The sequence below is a fragment of the Arachis ipaensis genome, chromosome B8, assembly GCF_059453495.1.
Source record: "Arachis ipaensis isolate K30076 ecotype BB chromosome B8, ASM5945349v1, whole genome shotgun sequence".
Taxonomy (NCBI): domain Eukaryota; kingdom Viridiplantae; phylum Streptophyta; class Magnoliopsida; order Fabales; family Fabaceae; genus Arachis; species Arachis ipaensis.
The window spans coordinates 29,085,589-29,109,931 of record NC_142443.1 but is presented as its reverse complement, the minus strand read 5'-3'; the positions used below and the strand labels follow the sequence as shown (position 1 = coordinate 29,109,931).

Here is a 24,343-nt window from a genome sequence, read left to right as displayed (position 1 = left end):
TCCTCACGCCGACGCCAAGAAGACGAGTAGCAGGAGAAGAAGAAGAGTAGAAGCAACGGTAGAAGCATTTGCAGCAACAGCGGTAGCAGAACAGTGAAAGGGTGCCGTCGGAGGGAGCTGTTAGAGAGGAGGGGGCTGACGGTGAGATATTGACGACGAGAAGAGATGAGAGAGTTAGAGAGACCGGGAGTCAAGAGGTTAGAGAGAGAGAGAGAGAAATTCAAAATAAAAGGAAAGAAGGTTCGCAGTTTGAATTTAGGACACGATTACTATTGAATTTACTGGCAGATAAATCCAATGATAATGCGTTGCAGGTCACCAAAACGCAGCATTCCACTAAGCGTGTTTACTGTCGAAAAAATTCGATGCTAAAATTTGTGCCTATCTTTCTCATCTTCCTGCCATTTATTACCGGCGAATTTACTGTCGGAATTGAAACTCTGCTGGTAATACTTTGACCTGACGAATTCGACACTAAAATTCCCGATAAATCCGCTGATAAAACTGCCGCTAAATCCGACGGTATTCAGAGCCTTTCTTATAGTGTAATCTTATACTCATGAATAATGGGGTTTTTTTTTTTTTTTGAGAAAACTATCCAAACCCTAAAAAACTATTAAAATTTTTCAAATTATCTCTGCTAACTCAACTCAACTCTAACCTCATTCAATCTTCATCTTCATCGTCATTTCCTCTATTTTGTTTCTCTATCTCCTTCCCTTGCTTCTCCATCGTGTTGAAGAAGTTCCTTCAACTTGGATCCTCCCTTCCACTTTCACTACTCCTGACCGTTTCCTTTACAAAGACGTCGATGAACAAACAAAGATGCCAGTGACGAACAGTCATGTTCTCCTATGATGGACTCCATAATCCGATCCCAAGCTACATACCATTTCAAAAACTAACTTACAGCTAGTGCCACACTAGGGAGGAAAGGATACAGAGTGAAACTTTGATCTCATTCAAAATTTTGACTACCAAACAAATTTTAAAAAATAAGAAAATAATATCTTTATGAAAAAAATATTTATGTTCATTACCAATTTAAATATAAATATTTTATTCAAAGAAGCAAAGATGAAGAAATAGTCATAGAAATACTACTATATACAACTGGTAAGTTTAGTTTAATTTAATTTAATTTAATTTAATATTTTTTATTCTTTCTTTAGTTATTATTGACATGTAGCAAATTAAAGAAGGGAAAAAGGGGGGCATCCACGTCGGTGCCTGCATTAGTGAAGTTTCAAGTGAATATGCACAGTTTTTTTCTTTAGGACTTTTTAGATCTATTTCTGGTGACGGTTTAAAACTGTCGTGAACCGTGTAATTTTTGTAGTATCATTTGAGATGACATAGGTTAGAGATCTATTAATAAAGTGAATATGCACATTATACTATTAATTTAAGAAGAAAAGACATAAGTATATTAAAAATAAAAAGAATTTTATCAATATCTACAGAAAAATCAAATAAAATACTAAAATTTCAATTTGGACAAGGAAAACTAGTTAATTGTTAATTATGTGCTTAATCTCTAATTAATTTCCATAATTTTATTAAGGTTGTCAAATTCAGAAGTCTAAATAAATTTGTGACTCAACTCATGAGTTAACTGATAGACTCGTACAAATTTGTTATGAATTTTTTTAACATATACATAATAAACTAAAATAGTATAGCACACATTATTATAATAAGTACCTTAGAGTTTAAAACACACATTTAAATTCTTCACAATTATACTTATGCAATTAGTACATCGAACATAGAACACACATAATTCAAATCCTTCACTTTTTTATTATTCCCTTGGACATCAATCCTATATCACTTTTATTTCCACTTGTATTTTTTCTCCTAGAAATTGGAGGAAGACTAGGAATTGATGACCCTGCCTGTGAATCAATATTATCGGATATTTTGTATTTTTATCCTATGTCAACAATATCAAATAATCAAATTACCAATAAGTGTATAACCATTAATCATAATTCTATAAATTATAAAATCAAAATTATAAATATTTGTTTGAACAAAGAGAACTCAACACACTAAAGTAGAGTAGGTAGGAACTAAAAAAAATACAACTACGAATACAAGACAATAAACACAGTAAAATAGGGTATAATCCATTGTCATTTCCGGCATTGTCATCAACAACCAAATGGATCAACACCACACCATTCCCTATAACTAAAAAACGACATATTCTTGATTCCATCAACACCTGTCTCTGAGCTCTAAAATACTGTTATTTTGTTCCAACCAAATGTCCCAAACCGCAAAAAACCCTATAGACACTTCTTTTGCTCAGAGTTACAACCAAGCACTCCAATCTAACTTTCAAAAAGCTCTTTGACAGTCCCTGGAATAGCCCAAATTCTATCATCACATGTCAACCAAGCGCACCACACCTACCATGTAAACTCACAGCCAAGAAACAAATAATGCACAAATTCTATTTTCTTTTTACACAAAACACAAATATTATCACTATGATGAATAATTCCTAGCCTACTCAGTCTCTCTTTAGTATTGACCCTGCCTACTGAGACAAACCATGCAAATAGTTTAACTCTTGGAGGAATCAATCCTCTCCATATGGTACTAATGATGCTGTAGCTTGTGATATCCTTTGAGAGAGTCTCTTTCTGCAACACCTGCACAAATGAATTAGTAGAAAAAATACTTGTTCTGTCAAATTTTCATATAATTGTATCCTCTCTATCAGACGTTAATCTTACTAGCCGTAACCGGTCATGAAGTTGATTGAGCAAATCTAACTCCCATGGGAATAATTCTCTCCTCCACTGAAAGTTTCATACCTACTCTAACACATCCCAAAACCCACAGTCCCTTATGACAGATCCTTGTTGATTTGAAACAAATAAGAGTCTCGAAAAACTATCCTTCAAAGAGCCACTTTGTAACCAATCATCCTTCCAAAATCGAATACGTCAGCCATTTCCCACCTCCATAAACAAATCACCGATCATCATATTTCTTACCTGTTGCTCTTTAATATTAAGCTGGCAAATATCTTTCCATGGACCACCTCTTGACGGTAATGGTTGTTTTGACAACATTACAGTTGGGTTCAAATGATTACAAGAGCATACAACCTTCTTCCACAACGGGCAATCCTCATTCGAAAAGTGCCACCACTACTTGAATAGATGCGACGCATTTCTGATCAATGCATCCCCCACCCCAAACCACCTAGCTTCTTCGGAGCTTGCACCATCTCCCATTTCACAAGGGTATACCGTTATTCCCATCTTCTTTACTCCACAAAAACTTCTCTATAACCTAATTATCTTTTCTGCAACCGCATTCGGTATATTATACAAGCTTAAGTAATAAACCGGCAAGCTATTAAGAATAGACTTTATGAGAACCAGCTTACCAGTTTTGTTGAGATACTTCGCTTTCCATAAGCTAAGCTTATCTTCCACCTTGTCTATGATCAGTTTCCAAGTCTTTACCAATCGAGGATTTGCACCTAGAGAAATTCCTAAGTACTTGACAGGTAAAGCAACTTTGGCACATCCCAACAAACCAGTTAACATTGTAATTAGTAAAATCTAAATGACTAAATTCTAATTTGGAAAAGGTTCAAGAAATAAAATTACCTGAATACAGTGCCAAAAGTGAGGAAAACGACAACCTGGCAACTAGCTACGACGGAGAATGACAACAGTAGCAGCATGAAACAGAAGTTGCGACAGAGAATAATAGCAGTCGCAGCACGAAATAGAGTTGACAATGAAGATCCAAGGACATCGTGTAGAAGCCAGAAAGTTAGAAAGTTGACGACGGCCCGAACCAAAGCAAAGGTAGGAGTCCGTGGGGGAAGAAGGCGAACTGGCGATGGCGGCAACATGGCTGAGTTGCGGACGGTAGAGGCATGAAGAATAACAAACCAGGGAACAATAGAGGTAGAACCCAAAGACGATGGTGCGAAGCAGAACAAAGATAGGCGAAGCAGGTGAATGACAGCAGCACGACGGCTACCGAGGGAAACACAGAACAATGAGAGAGTGAGACTTGAGAGAAATCACCAAAAGTGAGAAAAGGGTGAGTTTGAGTGTTTTCTGGTGGTGTAATTGTAATCTCAGAAGAAAACGCTGCCGCTTTTAGATAAAAAAAAGAGACCGCAAATTCGCTAACTCGATCATAGACTCGTGAATTTGCCTGAATTTAGCCTTTGCTCAAAATTGAATTTATGTCCAAGTCAACTTATTCTTAAATTCGTAACTAAGTAAAATTGAGTTTATGTCTATTCTTGCCTGGATGTTCCGATGTATAACTCGTCTCCTAATGGAAGTCGTCGAGCTCCTTAGCCTGGATGCGATATACGTCGGTGATAAACAGAACGGTGGGGTGGGGACCTATAAAAGGCACTCCGACGCCCAAGTAAGTGAGTATTTTAGTGAAGTTAAGTTTTAAGAAGATTATACATACCTCGGAGACCTTTTCGGTCTGTCCTTTATAGTCTGGAAAATGGGGATAACCGTTTTAGCCGAATAATAACGTCTACAGGAGGAGTTAATGGCTTATCCGGTGCTATGGAACAAAGGTCAATTATGATTTTGTGTTTAAATCTTTGGTTACATTGTCGAGCTATAATCGTGTAACCAACGTGTACTGGTCATATCAGAGCCCCCAAGCTTGGCCTAGTCTCGATGAGGCAGGTTAAGCTTTTAAACTTTTGACCGAGTTATAGCTCAGCAATGGGAGCCCCCAGGTCAATATGGCTCAACATTTATTTTATGTTGGCACCTGAAAAGACTTAAAGATTGAAATTAGATTGAAAAAAAAATTTAATATTGGTGCAAGTTCCAAAGCAGTTTCCCAACCGTTGATGATATGGCGCATTGAATGGTTTGCGATTAATAATGGAACTGAACAGTTTTTAAATTAATGGCTAGAGTTTATTGCGGATTTTGAAAAACTTGGAAACACGCTTTCTGCTTTAACTAGCGTCGTTCTGGAAACTCATGAAAAAATGAGTAAAAGAGGTTAGTGAATACCCTACTCTTTTAGTTTTTTATCCTTCATTGTGTGCTTTAGTTTTCTGAAAGATGGGTGAGAAAAAGTTGAAAACTTTGTCTAAGATCAATGATGATAACTCCTATGACTGGGTTGATGGTGATGTGAAAATACAGGCTTCCCTTTTTGTTGATAAAGAGAGTGTTAGTGAAGTAAATATAAGTAGGGTGGTGAGGCCTGGTTTTCATCTGGAACTACTGCCATGCAACCGGTCTGATCGTGTTTTTCATAGAAAAAAGGATTTTGAAAGTTTTTCATGTATAGTTGTGTACTCGAAGAACTCCATGTGAGGTTACCATTCACAGATTTTGAATGTGATGTTTTAAAACAATTGAACTGTGCACCCTCCCAGCTGCATCCTAATGGTTGGGTGCTTTTGAAATATTTTCAAGTTTCAACACAATTTCTCAAAATTGAACTTGAATTGGAGCTTTTCTTTTCACTTTTTCAAGCCAAGCGGGTCTGGAAAGATCTATGGGTTAACTTGAATAGTACTCTTGGATTTGCTGTTTTTAAACTCTACAAATCTTCTTTTAAAGATTTTAAAGAGATGTTCTTGAAGGTGAAGTCAGTAGACGAAGATTTTCCATTTTATCTGGATGAGAACTTGGGAGAGAAGTTTCCAATGTACTGGTGTTGTCAGCCCCAGCATATATTAGGTCTCGAGCTTATAACTCCTCGGAACGAATGTATAATAGCATATCTGGCAGAGATGGTTGATAAGGGTGGTCTGATTTCTGTATCTGAGTTGTTACCATGGGAGGAGGATAAGTCGTCTATCTTAGAATATTTTAGTGAGAGGGTTGTATGATAAACTAGGTTAGTATTGTCATTTTTATGTATCTGATGGATGGTTTTATAATTTGTAGCTGGTAAATATCCAGGGGTGTCAGCATCAAGCCTAAGAGCGCGTTTCAGAGCCAAAAACTTTGAGGGATCGTCCTCAAATCCTGACAAGATGGAGGGTGGGGCTGAGGTTAACTAACCACTACCCAGGAAGAAGGGAATTGTTTTCAAAAAGAGGAAATCAGATATGATTAACCTAGACGAAGAAGAAAAAGGTATTTAGCTTGGGGAGCTGGTGAGTTTCACTAGCAAGTAGAAGAGATTGCATAGTTTTGATGATGAGGAAGATCGGTCGTCAGTCTGGGACAAGAAATTTCCATTCAATGTTGTTGCTGATGAGGTTGTCCAAGCTGCATCGGATATGTCACGAATTGAAGAGGTTGGGGATGTAGGGGTTGATCAGTTTTTATAGGTAAGTTTATTTATTTCCATACATGAAATATGATTGATCAAAATTAGTCACTATTTATACGAGAATGTAATTGTAGGTTTTAGGCTTTCGTCTTGCCAGCATAGGCCGGTGTCAAGAGAAGAGGCACAGAAAACTATTGTTGAAAACGACCGAAGAGATTGGCCTAAAGGGACAACTAGAAATAAAGGAAACAGCTTTGTCTGAAATAGAAAAGAAACTGTCCTCTGTGGAAGAGGAGTTGAAATTGATGAAAGGGATTCATGAGAAAGATGTGGAAGCTTTGAGGAAGAAAGAAGATGAGGCTTGACGATTAGATTCTTGCTAGTAAAGAAATTCACAAATAAAATTCCCGTTGTAAGTATATTTTCTAAACCAACAGAGAATCCTTTCGTACAAAAACTTTGGTTGTCACTTAAGCAAACACAATAAAATTTATAACCAAAGTATTTAAATCTTGGGTCGTCTTCTCAAGGAATTGCAAGGCAGTATGATTTATTATTGGTTATGGAAAAAGGTATATTTATGGGTTTTTGAAAGGTTGAACAGGGAAATTAAATAGCAGGAAAGTAAATTAATAACTAGAAAAACTCTTGGCAATGTATGAGAACTGGAAATCCCATCCTAGTTATCCTTATCAGGTATGATGAAAATTGTTTATTGCTCCCACTTAGTTAACCCTTACTAAATAAAGGAAAGTCAAGTGGACTAATCAACTTGATTCCTCAAGTCCTAGTCAACTCCTATGGAAAGACTAGCTTTAGAGGGATCCAAATCAATCAGCAAATTCTAATTTTCAATCAACAGCTGAGTTTGACAACTCAAGTATCACCAATTACTCAACCAAAGCTAAAAGGGAAAAAATCCAAATTATTTATATCATAAATAGAAGAAAACAATCTAATTATCTGAAATATCTCAAATTATATTAAATAGAAAATCAAATTAAACATAGGAATCCATAAACCAAATTGGCAACATCAAGTAATCAACTAAAGTAATAGAATAAATAAAAGTAAAAGAGAACATAAAGTAAAGGAACATTGAACCTGGAAGGAAGAAATAACCATAAGCTAAGAGAAATCCTAATTCTAAAACCTAAGAGAGAGGAGAGAGCCTCTCTCTCTAGAAAACTACATCTAAAATAAAAAATTGTGTATAATGAATGTTGAATGAATGATGAATGAATGATTTGATTCCCTCATTTTCCAGCCTCTATTCTGTGTTTCTGGGCTTGGATCTGGGCCGAAAAGGGGCCCAGAAATCGCCGAGGGCGTTTCCTGCAACTTCCTGCACGTGGCGTCTGTCACGCGTGGGCGTCATTTGGCGATTTTTCTTCCCACGCGTACGCGTCAGTTACGCATATGCGTCGCTTGTGTTCTGTGCGAGTCACGCGACCGCGTCGTCCATGCGTGCGCGTCGCTGCCATTTTCTTCAAAACTCCATTTTCGCACGTTCCTTCCACTTTTGTATGTTTGCTTTCTGTCCTCTAAGCCATTCCTACCCTATAAAGCCTGAAAATACTCAACACACGGATCACGGTATCAAATGGTAATAAAGAATAATTAAGACTAACAGTTTTAAGGCCTAGGAAACATGTTTCACATATATTACAGAATTAGGAAGGATTTGTAAAACCATGCAAATAATGTGAATAAGTGAGCAAAGACTTGATAAAAACCACTCAATTGAGCACAATATAAATCATAAAATAGTGGTTTATCAACCTCCCCACACTTAAACATTAGCATGTCCTCATGCTTAGCTCAAGAGAAATTGAAAAAGAGTGAAGGTAGAATGGTGGAATCTATGCAATGCAATCTATCTAAATGCAAGCTACCTAAATGAATCATGCAATTCTAATTACTATCCACTTATATACACATAGAGATTACATGTGGTTATATTGAGTCAAATTTTTCAAGGAATCATATATGCATAACCAAGGTTGAACCATATTAAAATACATTCACAATTGAGTTATATTAAAAGAGTTCACAAACTTGCAAGACAAGCAATGATCAAGCATGGATATATGGAATTGAGCTATTGAACCTTCACTGAATTTGTGTATGCACTCTAATCACTCAGTGTTTGGGGTTAATCACTCTACTCTTCTCTAGTTATGCTTTCTAAAACTTTGTTCTTCGTCTAACCAATCAACAAGTATTTAATGTATACATGCAAACATCATGAGGTCTTTTCAAGGTTGTAATGGGGCTAAGGTAAAGGTGAGGGTATATATATATAAGGCTAAGTGAGCTATAAATTGAATCCTTGATTAGTCTAAAATCTCACCTAACATATACATACTCTATACAATTTTAAAATTATGCCTAACTTCCCATAATTTTCTCACTTTCTTATCACATACTCATGCATCAAATTATTTTTAATTTTATCCTATGTGCATTGATTTTTTTACTAAACTCATTATTGGGGTAATTTTGTCCCCTTATTTATTTATTTACTTAAAATTTTTATTTTATTATATTATATTTTTTTATTAATTAAAATAAAAGTAAACATAACATTATCAATGCACATGAATTTTTAATCTTTCTGTTTTCACGTGAGTAGGTACCCAAATTCCAAATAATTTATCAATTTAATGCCTTTCCTATCATCCCATATTCCCACAGTTTTCCCATACTTAGTGGATGCACAATCTCTATCTTAAGCTAACCAAGGATCTAATTTGGGATATTTAATTTATTTTTGTGCTTAAGGCTAGTGATGTGGTTATAGAACAGAATAAATGGGGAGTAAAAGGCTCAAGGTGGCTAACAATGGTGACTTAAAAAAGTAGGCTTATTTGGGATAAGTGAGCAATAACAAATAATGGCCTCAATCATATGCAAGTATGTAAATACATTCTATATTGGACATATAGAGTGGAACACAGTAAAGTCTGCAAGCATAGAGAAGAAAATACATAAGAAAGTAAATATTTATGGTTAAACAATGTAACCATGCAATTAAGCTAAAAAATTCACGAGTTGTGTGTTCTTTGGCTCAAAAACCATATATCAGTTATGTATATCATGCAAGTAGGAATTAAGAGTTTCCATTCAACTCAATGTGAATCTTTGAATGGCTCATATAAAAATAAGTATATTCTTTGAAATATGTTGTCAATTTACTAACATTTAGTGCTATATGTATACATACTAAGTGGATTGTTGTGATTATGAAAAACTAATAATTTCTAGTTTACTCTTTTATTTTCAATTAAACCAATTTGTCATATGCTAAAAGGGTAAACTAAACTAAATAATCCATATTTTCTACATCATAACTAAATAAGCTAAGAGTGCAAATCAAGCTAAATATCTAAGATATATACAACCCAAAGTGCAATAAAGTAAAAATAAACATAAATACAGCAAAAGAAAATGTGCAAGTACTGGGAAGAAAAATAAGATAAAATAAAATAAAATAAAAATACAGAAAAAGAAATAAAATAGGATGAAAAAGAGTCTGAAAGTAGTTCACCAAAATAAGATTCGCCAGAGATGGCAACCTCCCCACACTTAAATAATAGCATCGTCCCCGATGCTCAATCAGGCTGGGTGTGAAGAAGCGTCATCTCCGGAAGGGTGCTCTGCTGGTGTCTCTGTGGCTGCATGAGGTGCTGCAGTCTGTGTGGGTGTCTGAGGATCTGCCTGCTGAAGCAGAGGCTCTATCTATATAGGGACCTGGGGATCTACTGGCTGTATCTGATGGGCTCCTCATGATGGGACACAGCCTGCTCGGGTCCTGCCTGCTCATCCTCTGCCCATGCATCGTCCTCCTGCTCATCCGCCTCCTCCTCAGATGGCTCTGATGGTGTGTCAGGCTCGGAGGGGATGTCAGTGTGGCCCGACCGGATCATCAACTTCAAATGCTCATAGCGTTGCTTGCTGCGACGCTCAGACCGCTCATATCGCCGCTGGTTGTGGTGCTCCATCTGGTCTAGGCGCTCAAATAGGTGGTGCACAAGGTGGTAGATGGGCTGGGAAGCAGGTGAGGGTGCTGTGGATGTGGGTGGTGCAGCAGGTACTGAAGGGGCAGCAGAAGATGTGGCTGCATCAGCGGATGCAGGAAGAGAAGGTGGTCGGTAGCCCAAAGCCGTGAACTTTCTGCCATGTGGGATGATCTTCTTGCAGTCGATGGCTGGTGGCTTCTCATCCGCAAGCTCCCAGGGTACCTCAGCTCGGTGGCCTAGAGGTTTTAACATTTTGTGTTCAATTATTTTGATCGATTTAGGCGTTATCTATGCCTAATTGAATGATTGATTCCCTGACTAATGAGGATCTGAGGATATATACTGATCATTATAAGCAATAGTTAGCTTAATATAATTTTATAGAAGATGAACCATAGTCTGAATGATAATGTTTTATGTAAGAAGAATTGTCGGTAATTGATAGCCATAGATTTAGTTGAATAAGTTGTTTTTAAAGGATAACTATTGTGCGTAAGTAACTGTAAGCAATAATATGCAAGAAAATAGTAAATTTATTTATTTATTATAGTACCTTTACAAAAAAGGTCTCAGATGAGCTAGCATCGTTAAAACCTCCTCGAGCAAAACCCTTTAGGAAAAAATCTCGGGGTAGGAAAAAGAGTACTAGCATGTTCTTGTTGTTAACTGTAGTAGCGCTTTAGAGAACTAATATTCCAGGTGCTAGGCATTTTGGTGCCATCCAATGCCTCTAGTCGATAAGCTCCTCGACCGACAACCTCATATACTCTGTAAGGCCCTTCCCATCTTGCAGCGAGCTTACCATAAGAGGGGATATTTTCTGGCGTCTTCAGTTTTTCTTAACACCAAATCCCCCACATCAAAAGATCGAAAATGTACTTTCTTGTTGTGTCTGCGGGCTATTTGCTGTTGTAATGCTTTGTGGCGTACAGAAGCCGTGTCTCGTATTTCTTCGATCAAGTTAAGCTCGGCGAGTCAGGCTTGGTTAGAATCCCCGGCCTGTGTCCTCAGGGAGTGTTGTGAAATCTCAATAGGTATCATAGCCTCGGATTCGTACACTAGACAAAATGGTGTTTCCTTAGTTGTTGAATGCATTGTGGTGTTATATTACCCAGAGGATTTCAGGAATAAGCTCGGCCTAGAGGCCTTTAGCATTGTCGAGCTTTTTCCTCAAAGCCTGTAAAAGGACCTTGTTGGCAGCTTCAGCTAAACCATTTGATTGTGGGTGTTCGACCGATGAAAAGTGTTGCTTGATTTGTAAATTCTGCAAAAAAGGTCTTAAATTTATGGTCGGTAAACTAGCGACCATTGTCAGTGATGATATGACGAGGTATACCAAATCTACAAATTATATGTTTCTATACAAATGATATCATTTGAGAGGATGTTATTTTTGCTAAAGGCTGGATCTCTACCTATTTAGAGAAATAATCAATTCCCACAACCAAAAATTTTACCTGTCCTGGCATAGTGGGGAAAGGTCCGAGAATGTCAAGCCCCCACTGATTGAATGGCCAGCTTACCTCTGAGTGGTGGAGGTTTTCTACTGGTATGTTGATGACTGGAGCATGTTTCTAGCAACTATCGCAAGCTTTCACTTTTTGTCGGTAGTCATCCCGTAACGTAGGCCAGTAAAATCTTGCGGAGTATCTTTTGCGCCAGGCTTCTGGCTCCAGTGTGAATCCTGTAGATGCCCTCATGAGCCTCAGCTAAAATAAGGTCGGATTCCGATCTGTCTAAACATTTTAAAAGAGGTCGACAGTATCCTCGCCTATATGAGTATTGTTTAGTAGTGTAAAGAAAGAGGCCTGTCGCTTGAATTTTTTTTGATCGGTTACGTCATTTGGAATAACCCCATCTTGGAGATATTATATATAAGGCTTTTGCCAACTATTTCCATCATTGATATTGAAAATGGTGGTTGTATCAATGCTCGGTTTATCTAACATTGATTGTAAAAGAGTTGCAGCATTTGGTTGTGTGGTGGCTAGTTTTGATAAAATATCTGCGCGGTGGTTTTAATCCTTAGGGATATGATTAATCTCGATTTTGGAAAAACTAGTTTGAAGGTTTTTAACCACATCCATATATTTTAACAAAATGGGATCCTTTGTTTGAAAACATTGATTAACTTGTTGAACAACCAATAGTAAATCACAATAAACCTTTATAGCATTAATCTGTAAATCAGTGGCTAACCTGAGCCCAGCAATGAGGGCCTCGTATTCGGCCTGATTATTACTTGTTTTGAATGAGAAACGAACAGAATGCTCCAGTACTATGCCGTCCTGATTTTCAAGGATGATGCCCGCTCCTGATCCATGAGGGTTGAAAGCACCATCGACGAATAAGACCCATTCGAAGCTCCCTTCGTCTAGCGTTTGAGCAGTAAGTTCGGCAACAAAATCTGCCAAATACTGTGATTTGATAGATCCCCGAGGTTGATATTGAATATCAAACTCGAAAAGTCCAATCGACCACTTGATCAACCTTCCTGCTAGCTCTGGTTTGGCGAGCACCTGCCTAAGTGGCTGCCCTGTTCGGACATTAATAACATGACTCTGAAAAATGGGTCGGAGCCATCTTGCTGAGAAGACCAAAGCGAACGCAAGCTTCTCCAGTTTTGGATAACCAAGCTCGACATTCTGCAGTGACTTGCTTACAAAATAAACAGGTTGCTGAATTTTGTCATTTTCTGTAACAAGAATAGAACCAAGAGTTGAGTCAGTGATAGATAAGTCTAAGTAAAGTGGCTCGCCGAGCTTAGGTTTTTGTAACACCGGTGGTGTTGAAAGGATTTGTTTCAAACTAGTAAATGCAGTTTCACAGTTTTCATCCCATTGAAAATTCATATTTTTTCGTAAACATCGAAAAAAATGAGAAGACTTAGATGCCAAACAGGGTAAAAATCTGGATAAGGCTGCCAGTCTCCCAGTCAGACGCTGGACCTCTTTTATCATCCTCGGGCTTTGCATGTCCAGTATCACTTGACACTTTTCTGAATTTGCTTCAATACCTCGGCTGGTCAGGATGAACCCAAGGAACTCCCCCCCGGCGAACGCCAAAGGCGCACTTTTCAGGGTTTAATCTCATATTGTATGATCGGATCGGTGCAAAAATTTCCTTAAGGTCGGTAACGTGAGAACTTCCAATCTATGTTTTGGCAACCATATCATCAACGTATACTTTGATATTCTGACCTATTTGTTTGTCAAAGATCCTGTTCATTAATCTCTGATAAGTGGCCCCTGCATTCTTAAGACCAAAAGGCATGACGTTATAACAATAATTACCATATGCAGTTATAAAAGCTGTTTTTTCTTGGTCTAATGGATGCATAAGGATCTGGTTATAACCAGAATATGCATCCATAAAACTCAAGGTACCATAACCACAAGAGTTATCAACCAAAGTGTCAATTCAAGGTAAGGGGTATGCATCTTTGGGGCAAGCTTTATTTAGGTCGGTAAAATCGACGCACATGCGCCATTTACCGTTGCTTTTCTTTACCATAACTACGTTGGCCAACCATGTTGTAAATTTGATTTCTCGGATGAAGTTGGCGTCAATGAGCTTCTTAGCTTCCTCCATCGAGGCTAAGCACTTCTCAGTGCCGAGATTGCGTTTCTTCTGAGAGTCGATGAGTAATTATGGACAGATCAATTCCCGGCATGCCACCTAGAGTCCAGGCGAAGAGATAAGTATTTTGGCGTAGGAAGATGATTAGTTTTTCCCTTTCTTCATCTTTCGCGGATCTACCTACAAAAGTAAATTTTGTTGGATCGTCAGTATAAGATTGGTTGTTTGCTCTGAACAACATTAACTTGTGTTTCTTCTCTTCTGCTTCTTGGTGGCTTAAAGCTTGTGTTGTAGCACAGCCGAACTTCCCGATGATCGCCATGAATTGTGGCCACCAAGTTATCCACCACGAGATATTGAATATCTTGTGTTTTAGATAGTGGGTGCTCACCGAGTGTGGTGTGTAACCACACTGAGCCCAAAACCGGCACCTGTTCTCCTGAGAAGCCGACCAAATCTCCTACGGATGGCTGGAGGATGTTGTTGCTTAATTTCATTTTCTCGAACGTTGAAAAGAATAAGACATCAGAGCTGTTTCCAGGGTTTAGAAGGACCTTTCGAACAATCAAATCTCCTAACTGGATTGAGATGACAACTGGGTCATCCAAGTTGATGTAATTGCTATTGAAGTTCGAGGGATGAAAAGTCATCTCTGGTATGGTTGCAGTCCTTGGTTGCTCGTTAGTGATATGTCTGGCTGTTAACATGGTCCGATACGTGCATTTTCGGGCCGAGCTTGTATGGTCTCCACCGACGTATCCACCGGAGATGCAATTAATCACACCTCGTGGTGGTACAGGGGCTTTATCTTTCTCACGGGATGATGTGCCTACCAGGGATGTATCGTTGCTTGGTACGGCTCTTTTCTGCATATGGCCAGCAATGTACTTGTCTAGATGCCCTTGTCTTGCCAACCGCTCTAAAAGATCCTTGGTGATGACACATTTGTCGGTTGTATGTCCATGTTTTTGGTGGAAGGTGCAATACTTGGACTTCTCGATGTTCTTTGGTTTTGGATAGTTGCCTGCCTTCCGAGGCGGCTTGATCAGCTTTGCACTGAGAATTTCTTTTATAATGTCGTTCCGCTTTGTATTAAACTGGGTGTATGAGTTGTAACGAGGGACCGGCTTGAAAGTCTTTTTGTTATCTCGAGGTTTATCATCGTCTTTGGCGTTTGATGTTTTTTCTGCTTTTCGCGCCTGGTGAAGTTCTTCGATATCTATCTGACCTTTGGCTTTTTCTCGAAACTCGGCCAAAGTTTTTGGCTTTGCCACGGCGATGGCTTCTTGAAACTTGCCTGGGCATAGCCCACTTTTAATAACATGCAAATGTACCTCGGGATGAAGGTTGGAATGCGCATAGCGATCTTGGTAAAACGGGTGATATAATCCTTCAGACTCTCCTATTGGCCTTGTTTGATGGTATTCAGGTAGTCGAAATCATGCAAGTATATTGCCGATGCTGCGAAGTGGTCCTCGAACTGCTTGGCCAACTCCTGAAATCGTGAGATAGAATCTGCAGGCAAAGAGCAAAACCAATCAAGTGCAGGATCATCTAAAAAAGAAGAAAAACAACGACACAAGATAGGGTCAGATGCACCATTTACTATCATGATAGATCGGAATTTTTTGAGGTGTTGCTTTGGATCTCCTAACCCATCGTAAGGGGTAAGGGTCGTCGGCAGGGTAAACTGCTTAGGCATTTGATAGTTCATGATATCGGCCGTGAAGGGTCCAACAGAATTGTCAGGTTCATCCTCCTCATTTTTTGGTCCTCTATTGTCGTCATTGCGAGAAGTTTCGGAGACGTGCGTTGGTTCTGACCGACGCTCTTCATTCTCCTGATGCTCTTGACGATCATTATTGTGTTCTAGCCAGGCATTAACTAGTTCTGCAATTTGATTTTGCATCCTTTGGTTTTCTTCAGCCATTCGTTGATTTGCCTTTGCCATGCGCTGATTTGCCTGCTGCAACTCGGTTACCATCCGAAGAAGTTCGGATGGAGTAGGGGAGACACATCCGCCATGGAGAGACGTTGGGGTGTTTAGGGCCGTTTAAAAAAGGGTTGTTCAAAAACCTTCGGCCCCCGGTGGGCGCCAAATGTTCTTGCCTGGATGTTCCGATGTATAACTCGTCTCCTGATGGAAGTCGTCGAGCTCCTTAGCCTGCATGCGATATACGTCGGTGATAAACAGAATGGCGGGGTGAGAACCTGCAAAAAGCACTTCGACGCCAAGTAAACGAATATTTTAGGGAAGTTAAGTTTTAAGAAGATTACACATACCTCGAAGACCTTTCTGGTCTGTCAGTCTAAAAAATGGGATAACCGTTTTAGCCAAATAATAACATACGGAACAAAGGTCAGTTATGATTCTATGTTTAAATCTTCGATTACATTGGCGAACTATAATCATGTAATCGACGTGTACTAGTCATATCAATGTCCAAGTCAACTTATTCTACTACCTAAATTCATATATTCGTAACTCGTACGAATTTATAAATTAGCGCACGAGTTTGAGAACACTTTTTTATTTTGCATAAACTCGCATTATATAATTATTTGACCATGCTCACTTTAATTTGTGAAAGGTTCTGACTTTAATGCTGTACAATAAGTTCAGTGCTTGAGAACTCAGAGTAAGGGATAAGCGCTTGTGTTGCATTGAGGGCCCTATACAAACTACAAAGCCACTACTATCATCAGATTTTCAATTTCAGTTTGTCCTTTTTCAAAAAAATATAATAATACGATTAAGTGTTGGGCGCATTAATTTCAAATATATATATATATATATATATATCATATGCAAACCCTTAACCATAAATCATCAAGTTGTTCAGCATTTTGGAATAAATAAGTAACATGATGAAGTAGATCGTCAATTTTTGAATACCTCAATCTTATTCGATATTTTTTTAGATATTTTATATATCTAAGTTACATTGACATGATTGCTAATGCATATCACTTACCCATACCCATATATAGGGGAATTAGCACTATCGCTTAGTTGCCCTTACATAGACAGGCTTCCATTCATTGAGGTGTAGCCATTACACCAGTGACCCTTCAAATCAAGACATGCCAATTATCATCTATTATTAAGTGATCATAAGAGAAATTTATGAATGACTAGTACTTTAACTTATATGTGTTTTCACTTTTTCTCTCCCTCTATAGCTTAGATCTCTTGGATGTGTAGCCATAATATACGCTCAAGTAGTAGTGTTTCTTCAAAATGTTTTAGAGTTTTTTAAAACAGCTTAGCTATACATCCAAGTTTTTTTGCCAATTAAGTCTAATTAAGTTGATCCAAACTCAACAAAAACCACTTTTATTACACCAGTGTGTACACACGTGTTTACATGCTTCACTAACATAAATATATCTTTCTTCGTCTTCGCGTTATTCTTTCTTCTTCTTCGTATTCTTCCTTCCTCGTTTTCACATTCCTTCTTCTTCTTTGCGTTCTTCTTCTTCGCATTCATCTTTCTTCTTCGTTGCATTTCCTTCTTCTTCTTCACGTATTTTCTCTCGATCATTATTTTTTTATTACTGATATTGTTGCTGCATTTTTTCATTTTCTCCTTAGTTTAATTGAGATTCATATAGATTCAGAAATGAATTCGATGTGTTTTTGTTGATTATTGAGTCTTTTTTATTGCTTGTTCAAAAGTGAACTAATTTCGATTCATTTGTGTGTTAATTGAGGTTCACCTGATGCTGCTGATAAGTATTGACCAAATTTTTTATTCCTTAAGTAATTTCGGTTCATTTTTTAGTTTAATTGAGGTTCATTTGGATCCAGAAATAGATTGAATGTGTTTTTATTGATGATTGAGTTTTTTTTACTACTTGTTCAAAATTGAACTAATTTTGGTTCATTTGTGTGTTAATTAACAAGTTTTTTATTCCTGAAGTAATTTCGCTTCATTTCTTAGTTTAATTGAGATTTATTTGGATTTATAAATGGATTGGATGTGTTTTTGTTGATGATTGAATTTTTTTGACTACTTGTTCAAAATTGAACTAATTTCGCTTTATTTGTGTGTTAATTGAGGTTCACTTGATACTGCTGTTGAGTATTGACCAATTTTTATTTCTTGAGTAATTTCAGTTCATTTCTTAGCTTATTTGAGGTTTATTTAGTTTTAGAAATGAATTCGATGTGTTTTTGTTGATTATTAAGTCTTTTTTATTGCTTGTTCAAAAGTGAACTAATTTCGGTTTATTTGTGTATTAATTGAGGTTCACCTGATACTGCTGATAAGTATTGACCAAATTTTTTATTCCTTAAGTAATTTCGGTTCATTTCTTAGTTTAATTGAGGTTCATTTAGATCCAAAAATAGATTGAATGTGTTTTTATTGATGATTGAATTTTTTTTACTACTTGTTCAAAATTTGAACTAATTTTGGTTCATTTGTATGTTAATTACCAAGCTTTTTATTCCTTAAGTAATTTCGCTTCGTTTCTTAGTTTAATTGAGATTCATTTGGATTTATAAATGGATTGGATGTGTTTTTGTTGATGATTGAATATTTTTGACTACTTGTTCAAAATTGAACTAATTTCGCTTTATTTGTGTGTTAATTGAGGTTCACTTGATATTGCTATTGAGTATTGACCAATTTTTATTTCTTGAGTAATTTCAGTTCATTTCTTAGTTTATTTGAGGTTTATTTAGTTTCAGAAATAAATTTGATGTGTTTTTGTTGATGATTGAGTCTTTTTGACTGCTTGTTCAAAACTGAACTAATTGGATAGAATAGAGTGGAATATAATGCAATTGAATAAAGTGATAATGAATAATTTCATTCTTTTTTGCTAAAAAATTTGGTTAATACTTATCAATATCATCAAGTGGACCTCAATTAACACACAAATGAACTGAAATTAGTTCAGTTTTGAACAAGTCATAAAAAAATTCAGTTATCAACAAAGCATACATCGAATTCATTTCTGGATCCAAATGAACCTCAATTAAACTAAGAAATGAACCAAAATTACTTAAGAAATAAAAAATTTGGTCAATACTTATCAGCAGTATCAAGTGAACCTCAATTAACACACAAATGAACCAAAATAAACTAAAAAATGAACCAAAATTATTTAATGATGATACCAGAGAAAATCAAAACAATAAAGATGTTAGTAAAATATTAGTATTGTTGATGATAACGATAACGAAAAAGAAGAAGAAGAAGAACCTACGTGACGAATTTGAAAGAAGGAGGAGGAGGAGAAGGAGGAGGAGGAAGAGGAGAAAACGGAGAAGGAGAAGGAGAAAGAGAAGGAGAAGGAGAAGGAAACGGAGAAGAAGGTGCGTGATTTGAAAAACAGTTATAACAACTTGGTTAGACTTGATTAAATATTTTGCTTGAATGTAGAGATTCATTCTTTTTCAAACTCAAACATAAAACAAATTAAATGTCTCAATAATTTTAACTCAACTTTCAAATTCAAATAAAAAAAACTATTCATGTTGCCTCCTTTTATCAGTTTAAACTTTTGAGATTAGTGATATCATGACATGATATCAGAACTCTATATTTGAAAGGTCTTAAGTTCGATCATTGGTGAATCCCAAAAATAAAAAAAATAGTATAAGGCAAATAAAATGAGAAAAAAAACCCTATACAAAACTCAACCAAACCCAAAAGAGATTCTTGATTGAAAAAGAGTGGTTTTATGACAGCGAACCACTAAATCGATTAGGAACCATTTGATCAAACCGAACTGAAAATCGATTGAATTTTAAAACTTTTTTATAATTATATTTTTTTTTCTAATAGATTATTCAAGTCTTGAAAAAAAATGCTTTTTTATATATAGTAAATTATTTTTATTTTTTAAATATTATAACATTTACATTTAATAATAACGAAAACATAATATATTTAATTTAAATTAAATATATAGTAAAATCAAAAGACATTAAATACAATTATTTTTCAAATAAAAAAATTTATAAATTAAGATATACCTATATGAATAATTTTGTTGCTTGATTATTTTTTATTATTTTATACTATAAAATATATAATATCATGAATTATATAAAATTTGAAATTTAACTATTTTTTTATTTGACTCTTATTTTATACTTATATGAAATTATAAAATTTTAATTGGTTTTATATTTATAATTTATATATTTTTAAAATTTATATTAGTATATATTTATATTTTTATGTATTTATTTATAATTTTATATAATATTTTATTATAATTCTATTCTTTTAATTAAATCACAATTAAATCAGTTAAATCTTTAAATTAATAAATTAAAACAGTTCAATAACCAATTCGAGTTTCACAACCTACCTTTTATGTTTTTGTTCAACCAAGTACACATTTTCGAGTGAGGTTTATCATTGGCCACATGAATTGTCTACCCACTTGCCTTTAGTGGGATATATGCATGATTTATGAATGAATGAATTTCGGATCCATTTGTTACAAATTCCGTGGGTTATTCATAGTAAACAATAAGAAGAGCATGAGAGTTTTCAACAAGGTACAACAATTTCAATTATTATATACATTACACTCACACCAACAAACTTTAAGTCTATGCATTAACTCTTATTTTATTCGTTTTCTTCGTCCTTTACCTAAAATGTACCATAATATTATTATTCCACAATTCCACGCATGGATAGAAATATGTTGGACTTGGACCTTGTATAATTTGCCAAACAAAACGTAAAAAATAAGGCGAGTTCTCTTTATAGATATTAAGATTTTATCTACAAGTGTAAATAAGTGTTGGTAGTTTTTGAGTATAATAAATGTTAATAGGTGTTGGTCGAAAAATATTTTTGATCAAAGTGAGTTGAATCGAAATGAGTTAAGTGTGGTTTTTTGAGAGGGCACACGCGTAAATATGAAGTTAGAGGTAATCAACACTGATTTGGATTTCGATTGTTTTGGTGAATCGAGTGAGCCAAATCGAGTAGAAGACTCGATTCGAGGAATTGAGTGAGGCTTTCGAAAGAGCTGGTCGAATAGTTGTAAAAGTGGAAAGTTAATGGTTTTTATTGCACGAGGAGATCATGGAAAATATCTATAATTATGCGGCGGGAACGGTTACCAAAGGAAGACTGCATTTCAAAATTGAAATGTTATATTTAATTGTAATTAATTTTAAATTAATTGTCAGTTATGTAAGATTAGCCTATAAATATTAGGAAGTATTAGTGAATAAGAGTTGGAATTTCTACTCACAAAAAAAAAAAAACACTCTAGCACTCTCACATCTCAACGAATTCTTGAGTTTGCAATCGAGTTACATTTTCTGTAGGGTTCCTTCCATCTTCTCTCTTTCAATTTATTTTTCTGTAAACTTATCATTTCAATTAATTTTACTTATCAAGTGTTCTTTACTTTCGTTGATCAATTTATCCTTCTGCCTTTAAGTCTTTTCATGTTGAAGTCCTTGGATCCAATCGAAGGCATTTTATTGCTTTCTTTTAATTTCACCGCAAACTTTTCCGTTTGTTATCTATTTGGTTTTCAAAACTTTAATTTCTAAGTTCTATTTATTAATTTATAAATTTACTTTATTTTTAATTTTTAAATTTGGTCTAATCGAAGACGCTTTTGATGCACTTCTAGAAAACTGGTACTCGCACAGAGGAGTAGGTTTCACTCCCAGATCACTAGATATCGAACCACCATCGATTTGATAAAAATCGAAAAGACAAATTGGCACACCCAGTGGGACAGTTTAAATCGAAGTGTGTCAAATAAATATTTTTCCAGTAATTGTTAGTGTATGCGATTACGAAGTGGGAAGATCATTCACATGGCTGATGAATTATCAAATGTGAATGGTGGTTCATCCACCAATGATAGCATACCAATGTCCATACAACAAGCCGACATGTCTTCACATTCGGAAGGTGCAATTGGAATTGAAAGTACAGTCGTTACGACTATTCAAACTGGAAATGTTGGACGTAATACTCGTCCACATGGTTCTGTGCTACCATATCAACCTCCATTAACCGCTGGTTAGCCCCCTTATGGTCTTCCTCCTGGTTATACCCCACTAGTGGGTGGTTTTATGCCACCTGTCCGTTTTGGGAATGTAAATGGAGCGAATAATGTTCAAAACTCACAATACTCCAAGTATTCTCGTGATTATCATGTGGGCTCCACTTCGAATGCCACGAATTCGATGACAGTATATCGACAACAAGTGGAGGAAAGTCACCATGACTTAGTCAATTTATTGACTCAGCAAATGAATACAATTCTGAATCCCATGATGGTTGATCATGAATCGAGATTTGAGCGTCTTGCTAGACAAGTCGAGAGGATTGCTCGAATCGTTGATTATGATGAAGGTGAGAGGCATAATGCCCGGGGAAATAACGAAGGAATGGAAAATATTTTTCAAAATAAAAACCATATTCCGAATCGAGAAAACCTCACGTGGTTCCCCGAAGTCAAAATGCTGATGACTTTTTAGCCAGATTACATGGTGGTGAACGTTATCAAGTCACCAGAATTGTAGAGGAAGTACTGAATCGAGTTGGATTGAATGTTGGTTTTATGAACCAACCGCATTTTGTTTCCGCCTTTCCCCAAGTGGTTCAAATGACAGAAGTGCCAAGAGGGGTAAAAAAATCCAAAAATAACCACAAAATTTGCTGGTGAAGTTGGAGAATCAACTACTGAACATGTTGCTCGTTATTTGGTCAAGATTGGGAATCTAGCTAATGATGAAAATTTAAAAATAAAATTTTTTCCTTCGTCATTGACGAAGAATGCATTTACTTGGTTCTCGAATCTTAGACCAAATTTGATTACAACATGGAATCAGTTAGAAACTGCCTTTCACGCTCAGTTCTATCGTGGTGAAATGAACGTAGCAGTTACCGATTTAGTGGCTTTGAAACGTGAAGATGGTGAGACCATTGATGATTATTTAATACGTTTCAAAAATGCTAGAAGTAGATGTTATGTGTCATTACCTGAGAATGAGATCGTGAAAATAGCAACTATGGGGTTGGGATTCTATATGCGCAGAAAATTGCTTAAAGCGCATATCCTCGATTTGGCTGAAAAGGTTCGACAGACTGAACTTATGAAAAAAGAAAAAGAGAAATATCGGAGTGAACAGAGATCGAAGAGTAAACCTTTTACTCGAAAGGAAAAAGTTGCTTATGTAACAATGGAGTCTTCCGAGGAAGAATTCGATTTTGAAACATAAATCGATTTGGCCGAACTTAAGAAAGGCCCTCCTTATGTTGTTCTTTGTTGAAGAAATTGCCAAGTAGTGAAAAGTCGAATGATTCAAAACTAAAAAGTGGAAAGAAGTATAGTTTTGATATTTCGAAATCTGATCAGATTTTTGATGTGTTGCTTAAAGATAAACAGTTAATTTTACCTGAGGGTAGAACTTTGCTTTCTGTGAAAGATTTAAAAGGAAAGCCTTATTGTAAGTTTCATCAAGCAACAAGTCATTCGACTAATAGTTGTGTCCGTTTCAGGGAATTAATTCAAGAGGCGATAATCGAGGGACGGTTGATATTCGATGATGGCAAGAAAGAAATGAAGGTTGATGTAGATCCTTTCGAAGTTGATGCCAGTTATGTTGAAGCTTACTTTGGAGTGAACATGGTGGGCATGTCCTACGATTTTGATGTGGCTCTTTATGATTTTGAGTCACAGGTCAGATCAGTATACCCTAGAACAGGGGACGGATTACTGGATTTCTTAGTTCAACAAAAGATCAAAGACCGGGACGTATCCCTGTGTCTGCGGTGCAATGCTGTTTTTGATGCTGAAGCAGCGGCAATCTTTGAGAAAGAAAGAATGAAGAAAGAGTTGGCTCATAGGGAAGAACAGGCACGTCAGAGGCAGCCACTCAGGCGTATAGAGGGCTCTAGTTCGAAGACCCCTCAGGAGAATGTAAGTACACCTTTAAGCCGTTCTCAGGCTATAGGTGTTCAGTGGATCAGGAATTGTCATGAATTCCAGAGACGTGATCATTTTTATCGGCGTAATCCACAGTGGGGGCATCGAGCACCTTCTCGAAATCAGTATTCTTATTATCGAGGTCGTGCCAGGGATTATCCCCGAGGAAGAGGAGGAAGGAGAAGTTTCAATCAGAATAAGAAACTTTCGATTGATGTGGGCAAGGAACTAAGCAAGGGGGCAACGCCTTCTGTGCATTCAAGAATAGTTTTTCCTTCTGATGGGGAAACTTATCCTAAAGAGATTCCATCACCTGCTAAGATGGAAAAAGGCAAGGCAGTAGCCCAATCTTCTGGAGTGGATAAACACAAAGATGTTGATGTGGATGAGGAATATTTTGATGAGGGTGATGATGACATGGTTGGGACAATATCAATCATTCCCACTGAATATTTGGGGGAATATGAAAGAGATCCTGATGCAGATTATGATTCAGAGGATGAGCCAGGTTACTTTTTATGGCCTACTGAGAAACAGATGTTTCATCTTCGCCC

At 36.5% G+C, this 24,343-nt stretch overlaps 1 protein-coding gene across 1 annotated transcript; it reads right to left on the bottom strand.

The window, feature by feature from the left end:
* Positions 1-14,062: 14,062 nt before the first annotated feature.
* On the bottom strand, positions 14,063-15,840 carry LOC107610814 (uncharacterized). The gene is made up of 2 exons (XM_016312814.2): positions 15,267-15,840; positions 14,063-15,153 (listed from the first exon to the last, which is right to left on the bottom strand). Exons 1-2 carry the CDS (start codon positions 15,838-15,840, stop codon positions 14,063-14,065), a joined length of 1,665 nt encoding a protein of 554 aa, XP_016168300.2.
* Between the last annotated feature and the right edge of the window lie 8,503 nt (positions 15,841-24,343).